The following is a 12380-nucleotide window of genomic DNA, read 5'->3' as shown; positions in this document are numbered from 1 at the left end:
ATCTCAAAGGAGTAGCAGAACTCCCTTAAGCCAGTACCAGTGGCCCCTGAACCAGAAAAGAATTACTTCCTCCTGTGGATACTAGACTTAGTCCTCCTTAATTTGAATGCAACTGTGAAAATGCTGATCACAGAAGATCCTCTCTGCTCCTCACATTCTTTCATCAGCCGTGGGTTGGGAGGTATCTATTCCATCTACCATCAAACCACCTGGCACTTTCATTCCCAAATTGAGAGCAACATACTTACACTCCAGAAATGTTGTCTTAACAATTTTTTTCTTTTAATTAGGGAAATAAGCTGCTGGGAAGGGTAGGAAGGTTCTTTGCTCAAAATCCAGGTGTCTTCTGAAGCCATATAGCAAATGCTAAAATGCCATCCCCAAAGGGAGGGCGAGGTCAGGGACAATCTGATACGGATCTGGAGGTGTCAATGCCACAGGACCCTTTTTTTCGAGCTGGAGTTTCGCTCTTGTTGCCCAGGCTGTAGTGCAATGGCATGATCTCAGCTCACCGCAACCTCCGCCTCCTGGTTTCAAGTGATTCTCCTGCCTCAGCCTCCTGAGTAGCTGGGATTACAGGAATCTATCACCACACCTGGCTTTTTCTTTTCTTTTTTTTTTTTTTTGTATTTTCAGTAGAGACGGGTTTCAACATGTTGACCAGGCTGGTCTCAAACTGACCTCAGATGATCCACCCACCTTAGCCTCACAAACTGCTGGGGTTACAGGCATGAGCCACCATGCCTGTTCTTGTCTTTTTGAGACAGAGTCTGCTCTGTCACCCAGGTTGGAGTGCAGTGGCATGATCTCAGCTCACTGGAACCTCAGCCTCCTGAGTTTACATGGTCTTCCCACCGCAGCCTCCCGAGTAGCTGGGATTATAGGCACATGCCACCATACCTGGCTATTTTTTGCATTTTTAGTAGAGATGGGGTTTCACCATGTTGGTCAGGCTGGTCTCGAACTCCTGACTTCAGGTGATCTACCCACCTTGGCCTCCCAAAGTGCTGGGATCATAGGTGTGAGCCACCACGCCCAGCCCACAAGACCTTTTTATGCAAACTTGTCTAACTTGCAGCCCAGGATGGCTTCAATGTGGCTCAAAACAACTTTGTAAACTTTCTTAGAACATCGTAAGATTTTTTTTTTTTTGGCTCATCAGCTATCATTAGTGTATTTTGTGTGTGGCCCAAGACAATTCTTACATTGTGGTCCACAGAAGCCAAGATTGGACACTCCTGCTTAATGCCTCTGAGTTTTTTTTCACTCAACTGGCTCTAGCCCATTTTCAACACTTAGTGTCATCTATTATCTTCTCACTTTGCCAATTTTCTCACTTTGTAAAGGGGAGCATTCATTCAAAGGCTCTTTTAGATCCCTCCCACCACCAGAGTATCTCTTACTCCTCCCTACAAAAGGCACAACAAAACAGTCACTGATGTAAATCTTTTTTTTTTTTTGAGACGGAGTTTCACTCTTGTTACCCAGGCTGGAGTGCAATGGAGTGATCTCGGCTCACCGCAACCTCCGCCTCCTGGGTTCTGGCAATTCTCCTGCCTCAGCCTCCTGTGATGTAACTCTTGCTAGTTTACTATCTTCTTTCTTGGAGGAAAGATTGTCCCACTGGTGGTTTCTGGTTTTTTGTTTTTGTGAGATGGAGTCTTGTTCTATTGCCCAGGCTGGAGTACAGTGGTACAATCACAGCTCACTGCAGCCTCTACATCCCAGGCTCATGTGATCCTCCAGCTCAACCTCCTGAGTAGCCACAGGTGCACACCACCACGTCCGATTGTTAAATTTTTGTAGAGATAGGGTCTATGTTGCGTATGTTGGCCTTGAACTCCTGAGCTCAACCAATCCTCCTGCCTTTGGCCTCCTGAAGTGCTGGGATTTACAGGCATGAACCACCATGCCCGGCCCTAAAAAAATTCACTTCATCTATATAAGTCTAAGCAGATTGTGAACTCTTTCCAGTGTATTTTCTCACCAGGTTGGCTGGTGGTGGTTTTCCTCATTGGGAGTTTCAAGTTTCCTGGTATATTTTATTGATGCAACTTTTAAATAACCTCCCTAATACTAATGACAAAAGTTATCCTTTTTTTTTTTTTTTCTTTTAGATGGAGTCTCACTCTGTTGCCCAGCCTGGAGTGCGGTGGTGCAATCTCGGCTCACTGCAACCTCCGCCTCCCAGATTCAAGTGATTCTCCTGCCTCAGCCTCCTGAGTAACTGGGATTACAGGTGCATGCCACCACACCCAACTAAGTTTCAAATTTTTAGTAAAGACAGTTTCACCATGTTAGTCAGGCTGGTCTTGAACTCCTGACCTCGTTCTCTGCCCACCTCAGCCTCCCAGAGTGCTGGGATTATAGGTGTGAGCACTATACCCGGCCTAAAAGTTTTCCATAATTCCTCCCCATCCACTTCATTCCGATTCCTGCATCAACCATGATGTAACTCAGGATGGGGAAATCTCCCTTTAAACACTAGATGGGAGCACGCTTTTAACTGCTGCCTGGAAAGACTGATGGACAGTGCCACCGAAGCACACACGTTGTTTGAGAACCCTCTGTTTCCTTGCCTATTTCCTCCTGTTACTGCCAGCCTTCTGCTCCAGGTAAAGGGAGAGTGTGACCATAGCATGGCAATAGCTCCTGGGGGTATCCTGGCTGGCCTGGCTCTGCCACAGCAGTCACTCTTGGTAGCTCTCTACCACCTGTAGGTGGTCCCTGTCTACAATAATCTAATCTGAAGGGTACTGATACCCACTTGGGAGTAGTTATAAAAAATAAAAAGGGGTGTTAGGTGGGGAAGGGAAGAGATTCTCCAAAGCTACTTAGGCCTGTGAGTGGTCCCCTCTAACATTTCCCTTTTTCTCTTGTCCAAAAGAAAGTGTCGGCAGGTTCCACATGGGCATCGTAGAGACCCCTCCTCCAGGGGTCTGTTGCACAGAACCAAGTCATTGTAGGTCACATGCATCATATGATGGCTACCAAAGAAAAACACATCTTTAGGGAAAGTATGCAACCAGCTTCTCAGCTTGTGAAAGACCATTATTACCACCATGAGCCATCATTTAAAAAGAATGTATTAACAGGCATTTTTTTCTTACCTGGCAAAATTCTAAAACATTATTCTATAATTTGTATCAAGTATTCCATGGTTCAATCTCATTCTTTTTTTCCTTTTTTTTGGCCTATCTTTCCCAGTAACATGGATGGAAGGTTCAATCTCATTCTTGCTACCCTCGATGTAGCAGTGGAAATGAAGAGAGTTTGAAAAAGGCATACACACTAGCAAAGTACTGTTAAAAGGTTTATTGCAGTAATACAATAAAAGTTTAGAAAACATTTGTATGACTGAAACTGGTTTGGAAGTTGCAGAGCAATGGGGAATTCCTGCAACATGACACTGTGAGGAGATTCTCAGACACTAGTCCTCTTAACAGCACGCCACTGAATGCTCTTCCCCGAATTCTGTGAGTCCTTATATGAATCTTGTCCACTCAACCCAGCTTTCCCCTCTTACAAATGTGCAAAACTTGTCTTAGTTATATTCCATTACCAAAAATGTCTTTAACAGACCATTTTAAGCAGCCTGTTTGTTTGGTGCCTGTGTGGGTTTTTATTAGTACTTTGTTGTTTCAATAAATCACTTAAAAATGGAAAACATCACCAAGTTCTGTGGCTTTTTGTTTAAAAAAAAAAAAAAAAACCAGCTTCAATTTTTTTTAAAAACGCTGTTTACATATGGTTCTGGCACCTACAGGAAAGATTTTAATGAGCAGCAAAAAGAGTAGAAAAAACAGTGGTTGAAATGTATACTTAAGAGTATTTACAGGGTGGATCCAGTGCAAAATAATGAAACCCAAAATATTTCAGCAGTGTAAGCCAGTATGTTGGTGTTCCAAACCACAAAAGGGTTCGATCACTTAACCCTACATAAAGTGCCACTAGTTGATATTAACAACAAAATATATCCTATCAATCCCTAAAGTTCCCACATCTTTGTAAATTTTGTTGAAGTATTCTAGGTATGAGTTTGTGATCTCTGGATTCTATAGCTTCATCTCACATTCATGGTTTCATAGAAGGCTTAAGAAAACCATAACTACTGTTCCTCTCAGATGAAGTCAATCTCCACCTCCAAGCTCCAAATGCAAATCTTGCAACTCGTGAGACTAAGTTCTTCCTTCTGAGAGTTTTAAGTAGTAACTAGACGACTATTAAAAGATCGTAAGTAAGTTCATTTGGTATCTGTTCAAGTCCACCATCCCCACTCTCTACGAACTCCAGAACTGGACGGGAAAATGCAAGCCCAGTAATCATGAAGCTGAGCACTTTACACAGAGATCCTAGCAGTGTAGACAAACCCACAAGGGGCCAAGTGCAGTGGCTCATGCCTGTAATCCTCGCACTTTGGGAGGCCAAGGCAGGCATATCACCTGAAGTCAGGAGTTCAAGACCAGCCTGGCCAACATGGTGAAACCCCGTCTCTACAAAAATTAGCTGAGCATGATGGCAGGTGCCTGTAATCCTAGCTACTTGGGAGGTTGACACAGGGGAATTGCTTGAAACCGGGAGGCAGAGGTTTCAGTGAGCTGAGATCATGCCACTGCATTCCAGCCTGGATGGCTGAGCAAGACTCTGTCTCCAAAAAAAAAAAAAAAAAAAAAAACCCCACAAGGAGTAAAGTCTACTTCCTCCTTTCATGGAAAATTCGTAGAGCCAAGGAATTTGAGACTCCTGGATAGAAATAAACTCCCTTCTGCAACTCTACCCACAGCTATACCAAACACCAAATATACCATTAGCAAAAGCTATATAGCACCTCAGACTTGGAGGCCAAGTATCAGCTACAATAATTACAATGAGAAAAGAAGGTGGGGCATGGCAAACCTCTGAATGATTCCGCTGAGGTGCTATCATGCTAATCACATAAGATATGGTAGTAGTGCCTGTTAGGAATTTTTCATAGGATTTCTTTTTGTAGTTATATAGGATTTTTTTGTGCAGTTATTAAAAATAAAAACTACTTACATATTTGTACATAATGCCTCTCTCATAGTTTTCTTGTAAGATTGTCACTAAAAGCATGACAAGACATATGAGCTGAGAATGATCTCCTGGTGAGGGACATTGTTTACATTGTGCTTTCCCCAGAACAGAGACAAGCAGCATCAGCTGTAAGGATCTGTGCTGCGTTTCTGAGCAAAGCTGTGTCCTCAGAACAACAAAGACTTCGGAAACAAGCGGGACGTTTCCCCTGGAAACACCTGCCACCTAGGAAATCCCACAGAAAGAAACTAGACAACACAAGAATGACCAGAGGCCACTTAACTAAGTGGCTTTTCCCCGGTGCCCAGGCAGGCATTGAGCTTACACATAGGGAATGACCTTCATGACTCTTCTTTCTTCTCGAGATGGAATTTCGCTCGTTTCCCAGGCTGGACCAAAATGGCGTGATCTCGACTCACCGCAACCTCCGCCTCCCTGGGTTCAAGCGATTCTTCTGCCTCAGCCTCCCAAGTAGCTGGGATTACAGTGTATTTTTAGTAGGGACGGGGTTTCTCCATGTTAGGCTGGTCTCAAACTCCCGACCTCGGGTGATCTGCCCGCCTCAGCCTCCCACAGTGCTGGGATTACAGGTGTAAACCAGCTGACCTTCATGACTTATCATCCCTCAGAGAAGTTCAATTTCAAAATGCTCATAGTGTGGATGGCAGGAATTCAATAAACGAGGTAAGAATATGCTTAATTCTGCTCAGAAAACAAGAAAATAGTTTTTAAAAAAATCTCTAGGACATTATTGCAGCCAGAATTTCTTCCATTTATGGATGTGGGTCCTAAAGAAAAAGACTTTCATTCTTTGGTGTGTGGGGGGAAAAGAAAAACAGGAATGTCTGACAAACTACGACAGAGCAGCACGAATGAAACATATTGAAACCCCCTCTCCCAAACAAAACCAAAGGACCAATAATAAATCAAATGATTCCAAATTGCCTGCTGGTTCTCCGTACAAAAAACAATGGCAGAAAAACTCCCATTAAAGAGCTTTTCCCGTTCATGTCCTAATCATCAAGAATCACCTCTTGTGATTCAACCAACCTCTAAAACTTAACATGGCAGCAACAGACTTAGCACCGCAATGACCAGCACACTGATGCATGTCTGCGGACCCTGTGGCCTGGGCCCAGAGGGAACCCAAATTAACTGCTTCCTTGGCAGAACTAGCCACAAGCACAGGTCCTCCTTCCACCAACACCAGTCTGGGTAGAAAGACCTTCGACTCTTCTGCTCTATTAATTATCAAACACATTGGTCACCATCACAGGCCACTTGAAAAATAGAAGTGTTTGTCTCCCTGCTTAAAAAAAAACCAAAACACCACTTTAACCTCTATGTTCCAGGCACTATCTTAACTAAACAGATAATGTTCACTAGAATGTAGTGGGAGAAGAACTTTCTTGATGCAGATTTGGCATGTTTTAGTCCATGCTCGTTAACGGTGTCCAGTGTAAGCTTTAAACCAGGAGGTCACTGAGGCTGCTGCAGAGGAGATCATCCCACCTGCACTGCTGCTCGAGATGGGTGGGGACGCCTGGGTGCTCTGACTCTGGGAGACTTCCACAGGCTGGGAAGGGATATCACAAAACCGGGGACTAGGCAGATTCTCCCAGTCTGTGCCCAGGTCGGTCTCTTCATCGCTTATGTGCTCGTCTCCACTCTCATCTGATTCTCCAGCAACTCCGGGATCCACAAATTCCATGGACTCCTCAAGGTCTGCTCGCACTTCAAAGGGCCCTGACCTGTGTGCAGACAATGAGGGCCTCTTTAGGATAACCATCATTCTCAACACCAGAAAATAAGCGATCTTCCTGAAGGCCCTCGCCTGAGGGGATGTGGGACATGCGCCATTCATTCCCCAAATCTGTGCTGCACTCTGTTGACATATGATTGAGTTTTCCTTTACCCAAATAATCATCTCCATCCAAGTTATAAATCAAATTGTGATATCACACTTTTCCATAAGTCTACCTACTTAATTGGTGAAGACTCTGCATAGGAAAAAAAACCCATTCACTAAGATGATCCATGCTGGTCCTAAGTCTGATTTCCTGTTGTAAAGAACTGCAGTGTCTACAAGGTAAATACACAGCACTCCAATGAGACAATTCTAACAAAAAGCCACTTGTGTACTCTGTATATTATTTAGTGTGACAAGTCATAAAATGTAATAAACAGTATACAAAGAAAACTCAGTGGGCTCCTGTACATGTTTAAAAATATCACCAACATTTTCTAGGACACATTTATAGCACAGAATGAAGCACAACTGTTTAGAATATATCAGAGGCAATGCTGTATATTTCTGCACTGTATCTCAGGAGAAAACTGTTTATTTCCCAAAGGTCCCTAATGACACCGTCACTGCTAAGTCCAATAACCCTTTCTTAGGCCTCATCCTCTCTGCTGGCTCCTCAGCACAGGGAACCGAATTGGCAACCCTTGGAAGCCTTTCTGCTTTTGTTTGAGATGGAGTTTTGCTATCGTCACCCAGGCTGGAGTGCAATGGCGTGATCTTGGCTCACTGCAACCTCCTCCCAGGTTCAAGAGATTCTCCTGCCTCAACATCCTGAGTAGCTGGGATTACAGGCACCCGCCACCACGCCTGGCTAATTTTTGTAGGTATTTGTAGTAGAGATGGGATTTCACCACGTTGGCCAGGCTGGTGTCAAGCTCCTGACCTCAGGTGATCCATCCGTCTTGGCCTCCCAAAGTGCTGTGATTACAGGCAACACCATGCCTGACCTTTTTTTTTTTTTTTTAAATTGAGACAGAGACTTGCTCTGCCACTCAGGCTGGAGTGCGGTGGCACAATCTAGCTTACTGCAACCTCCGCCTCCCGGGTTCAAGTGATTCTCCTGCCTCAACCTCTTGAGTAGCTGGGATTACAGATGCCCACCACCATGCCTGTTTAGTTTTTTTATTTTTAGTAGAGACAAGGTTTCACCATGTTGGCCAGGCTGGTCTTGAACTCCTGACCTCAAGTGATCCACCCACCTTCGCCTCCCGAAGTGCTGGGATTACAGGCATGAGCCACCACAGCCTATTGCCTTTCTGCTACTTTTTCTGCTCCCTTTCAAATGCCCCTCAGCTTCTGCTCCAAGGCAGCCAGGATGCATGTCCTCCCTGTGGGCAGCCACCCCCACCCACAGCCTTTCAGGGAACTGCCCTGCAACAAAACTCCAGGGTGGGACCAAGGTGCCGCTATCTCCCTCCTGCTGCCCCCAAGATAAGCACACTAAATGCCATGCTTCATTTAAGGTTTTCACTGATAACGACTTAGGGGAAAATAAGAGAAGTCAAAATAAGTAACAGAAATGAGAGCCCAGAAGCGTACAACCTGCCATTACAGTCTAGGGTCCAACATTCTTTACAGCCTTCACAATGATAAAAGGCTAGCACTGGCCTCCAATGCCGCTCACCAGGTCTGCACCTTTGACTCACTTTTTACAGGAACAAGCAGCCCTCATTCCTCCCAGACATTTGTACGTCCCAGCTGGATAGACAATCATAATGGCCAACATTTATGCGCCAGCGACTGTTTTCAGGGCTTTACAGGTATTAATTAAATTGGAAGGTATGTCTGGGGTTTCCCACTTGGTCTCCAGTGACCAATTTTCAAAGAGCCCCTGAAACTAGAGGGGGCTCCCAAGTTGACTAGGCCCCCACCCTGCCCAAAAGTCAGTATTTTGCAAGGGTGAAGGGAGTGGGACTTGGGAGGGTCTCTCCAAATCTTCCTACTGCGCCTTGAATTTCTCTGCCAAGCAAACTAATGGCCACTGCATACAGTTTTTTGCCTCTGAGCATCCTTTTATGTATCCTCAAGTTTCTTCTTGCGCTTCATTTTTTTCTTTTTCTTTCTTTTTTGAGATGGAGTCTGGCTCTGCTGTCACCAGGCTGGAGTGCAGTGGCACGATATCGGCTCATTGCAACCTCCACCTCCCGGGTTCAAGCGATTCTCCTTCCTCACCCCCGAGTAGTTGGGACTACAGGCACGCGCCACCACGCCCAGCTAATTTTTGTATTTGGCCAGTATGGTCTCCATCTTTTGACCTCGTGACCCACCCGCCTCAGCCTCCCAAAGTGCTGGGATTACAGGCGTGAGCCACCATGGCCAGCCTGCGCTTCATTTCTTTTCTCTCCTTTTTCTTTTCCTTGGCAGACAGTTCTACTCTAAAGCCATCTTTTCAGATTCCTAGTGCCACTCCAAATCGCCCCTGGTTACTAAACCCTCAGGCTCATCTCATATATCTGAACCAGTCTCAAAACATTAGCTGGCTGGGACTCTTCCCCTCCTCCCCTCGATTTATGTGTGGGGTCACCAGGGCTACCTGTAATCAAGTAAGCTCCCTTTCCATTTTCAATGTGTCACCCTGGCCCAGAGCCTCACCACATCACCATCATCTCCCACCTGCCTCCTCTAGTTGGAGAGCTGCCTCTCTCTCCTCCTGGCATGCACCCACTAAAAATGTTCACAATTTCAATTCCTTTGCTGGGCTCCCTCCTTTATTAAATGCAGGGCGCTCTGATTCTGTTCTGTTCAGCTGTGCAGTCCAGGGGACCTCAGAACTGACTGCTAGGTTAAGTTTTCCCAGGATCCCCCTCAGGCCCCAGTCAGCTTTTTAACTACAGCTCACTCCTTCCTTCACTCCTCCCTTTCTCCCTCCCTCCAAGGCTCAGCCTATTTTCTCTTCCTCTTTGATGCTGCCTTCTCTATTCCTGGGGTCCTTCCAGATCCCCTCTTAGCTTTCCCAGGAGACATGCAGAATGAACAGAGAGGAGGAAATGACATTTCGTCTAGGCAGAGTTCCTGGTGGATTCCAGTTCTCTGCTTGGAGAAACCCACCTCGCACGGAGCAGGCACTCAACTAAATACAATGAAAAGCGACTGAATAGAAGACTCTTCAAGGGGCAGTATGGAACAATGTTGGTTCTGATGATCAACCTACATCTCTGAGAAGCCACTGAGCAGGAGAGTCCTGGCAGAGGCCCCTGCAATGTCTCTCCACTCAGTGCCTCTCTACCACCACTTCTAGATTAGAGATCTACCACCTGCCTACCAGACTCCAAGCTAGAGACACAGCACACACACCGGCTAGCAAAAGAATTCATTCTATGTCACTTAATGTCTTTGGGAAATAAAGATTATAAAGGAGTTTAATTTTTAGTTTAGCTGAATAATGGATATCTTTTTATTCAAGACCTTGAAGCAGGAATACTCATTTTCTCCTAGTGCTGCAAGGAGGTATTCTACCAATTAAGGCAACAAAAGGATCTTTCTAGCTTTGTTAAAGTCACTTTTACAATCGTATTTCAAGTATGTGAGGGTGTGTGAATTTATGGACACACAGAGACTGCACAAAGGATAAGCAATGGGCAAAATATTAATAGGTGAATCTGAGTAAGGGTGTGCCTGCATTATTTTTATTTATTCTTATTTTTTAAATTTTGAGATGGAGTCTCACTCTGTTTCCCAGGCTGGAGTGCAGTGGCATGATCTCAGTTCACTGCAACCTCCACCTCCTGGGTTCAAGTGATTCTCCTGCCTCAGCCTCCCAAGTAGCTGGGATTACAGGCTCACGCTACCACGCCCGGATAATTTTAGTCCTTTTAATAGAGATGGGGTTTCCCACGTTGACCAGGCTGGTCTGAAACTCCTGATCTCAAGTGATCCGCCCACCTCAGCCTCCCAAAGTGCTGTGATTACAGGTGTGAGCCACCACACCTGTCCCTGTTATTTTTTCTAATTTTTCTGTAAGTTTAAATTTGTTTCAAAAAAAAAAAAAAAAAGTTTGTCTTTTCAGAATAGAATCCTCAGTTCTGCTGGTCTAAATGGAAACAGGAAATCCCACTCAGGTTCGATTCACAATCTTCTCTACACTTTGATTCTGCTTGAAGCAGTGTGAAAAGGGACTTCTGAAGTTCTACTTCCTGTCCTCTGGCCATATACTCAGGTGTGACCCACAGCCTAATTGTGTGAGCAATTCTCAATGGAAAACCTGACTCAAGAGGAAGCCCACAGAAAACTTTAGAGCCTCTATAAAAACTCACTTCCTGTATGAGGGCCTTTTCCCTCAGCCACCATCAACACTGGATTCCTCAATCCTTCCTATTTTTGCCAAACTGATGGTTGCAAATGAAAACTTGTTCTGAATCGCATTTTAATTTTTTTATTAAAAAGTTTTTTTTTAATTTTAGAGATGGGGTCTCACTGTGTTGCCCAGGCTAAAGTACAGTGGCTATTCACAAAAGTGATCACAGTTCACTGCAGCCTCCAACTCCTAAGCTCAAGTGATCCTCCTGCCTTAGCCTCCCAATTAGCTGGTACTACAGGCACATACCACTGGGCCTGGCTGCACATTTTTTTTTCTTGATTGAGCCTGAAGATTTTTTTCATTTAAATACTGACTACTTACATTTTTTTTGGTCTATTTTTCTATAGGTTGTTGGTCTTTCCTTTACTGAATTGAAAGACTTAAGTTGTCTAGATTTTAATCTGTTGTGTGTTACAGGATTACAAAACCTATTACCCGCCTTTTAACTTTGTTTATGGTAGCTTTCACTAGACACATTCAGAGTTTTCACGCAGTAAGATGTGTAACTCCTTTCCTTTACCGTTTTTGGGTTTTGTGGCTTACCTGGGAATTCCCTCACCACCCTATCATTATAAAACACTGTCCTTTTGCTTATTTTATAGCTGTATTTTTTTTAAATAAGGTTTTTTATATCATTTGGAATTTATTTTTTGCATATGGAACGTGGTATGAACTCAACTTTTACACCATATGAATATCCAACTGGCCCAACACTACTGAACTATAATCTGACTCAATGCCTCCCCTATCATAAGACTGTATTTCCACATAAACAAGAATCTGTTTGGGGACCATTCTCTTCCTCTAATCACTCTACCTATCTGCATGCTAACAGCACTCTGTTTTAATGACCTTTATGCTATGTTTTAAATGGACCAGCCCTATCTCTCATTATTCATTTCAACACTTCCTTGCAGACTATACTTCTAGTTGAACTTTAGAATCAGCTTGTCAAAGCTTCATGAAATATGATCAGTCTTCCTTTTGAGGAGAAGCAGCACTTCTGCAGTATTGAGCCTGCTCATCCTGAAAGCCTTCGGCTTTCTTTCAGCTCCATTCCTCAAATAATGTGTAGCAGCCATTCAAAAAATACATGTGGAATAAAAATAAGTTTCATGATTTTTGTAATCATTTTACAGATATTTTATTAGGATCACTGCTGTATAATTTACAGTTTTCGCTGCTACAATAAAAGGAACACTTTTTCCATTAAGCTTTGAA

General features: G+C 44.1%; 1 protein-coding gene across 1 annotated transcript in view; it reads right to left on the bottom strand.

Annotated features, from left to right (window-relative positions):
* Positions 1-3300: 3300 nt before the first annotated feature.
* The window catches only part of ATG14 (autophagy related 14), a 40204-nt gene continuing 31124 nt past the window's right edge, over positions 3301-12380 (bottom strand). The window contains exon 10 of the mRNA XM_017515809.2: positions 3301-6806. Within this exon, the coding sequence (XP_017371298.1) occupies positions 6500-6806 (307 nt within the window). The 3' untranslated portion in view covers positions 3301-6499. The remainder of the gene's footprint in view (positions 6807-12380) is intronic.

This window comes from Cebus imitator, unplaced genomic scaffold (assembly GCF_001604975.1).
Source record: "Cebus imitator isolate Cc_AM_T3 unplaced genomic scaffold, Cebus_imitator-1.0 Scaffold560, whole genome shotgun sequence".
Taxonomy (NCBI): domain Eukaryota; kingdom Metazoa; phylum Chordata; class Mammalia; order Primates; family Cebidae; genus Cebus; species Cebus imitator.
Note: the sequence above shows the minus strand (reverse complement) of the source record. Positions and strands in the feature narration are given on the sequence as shown.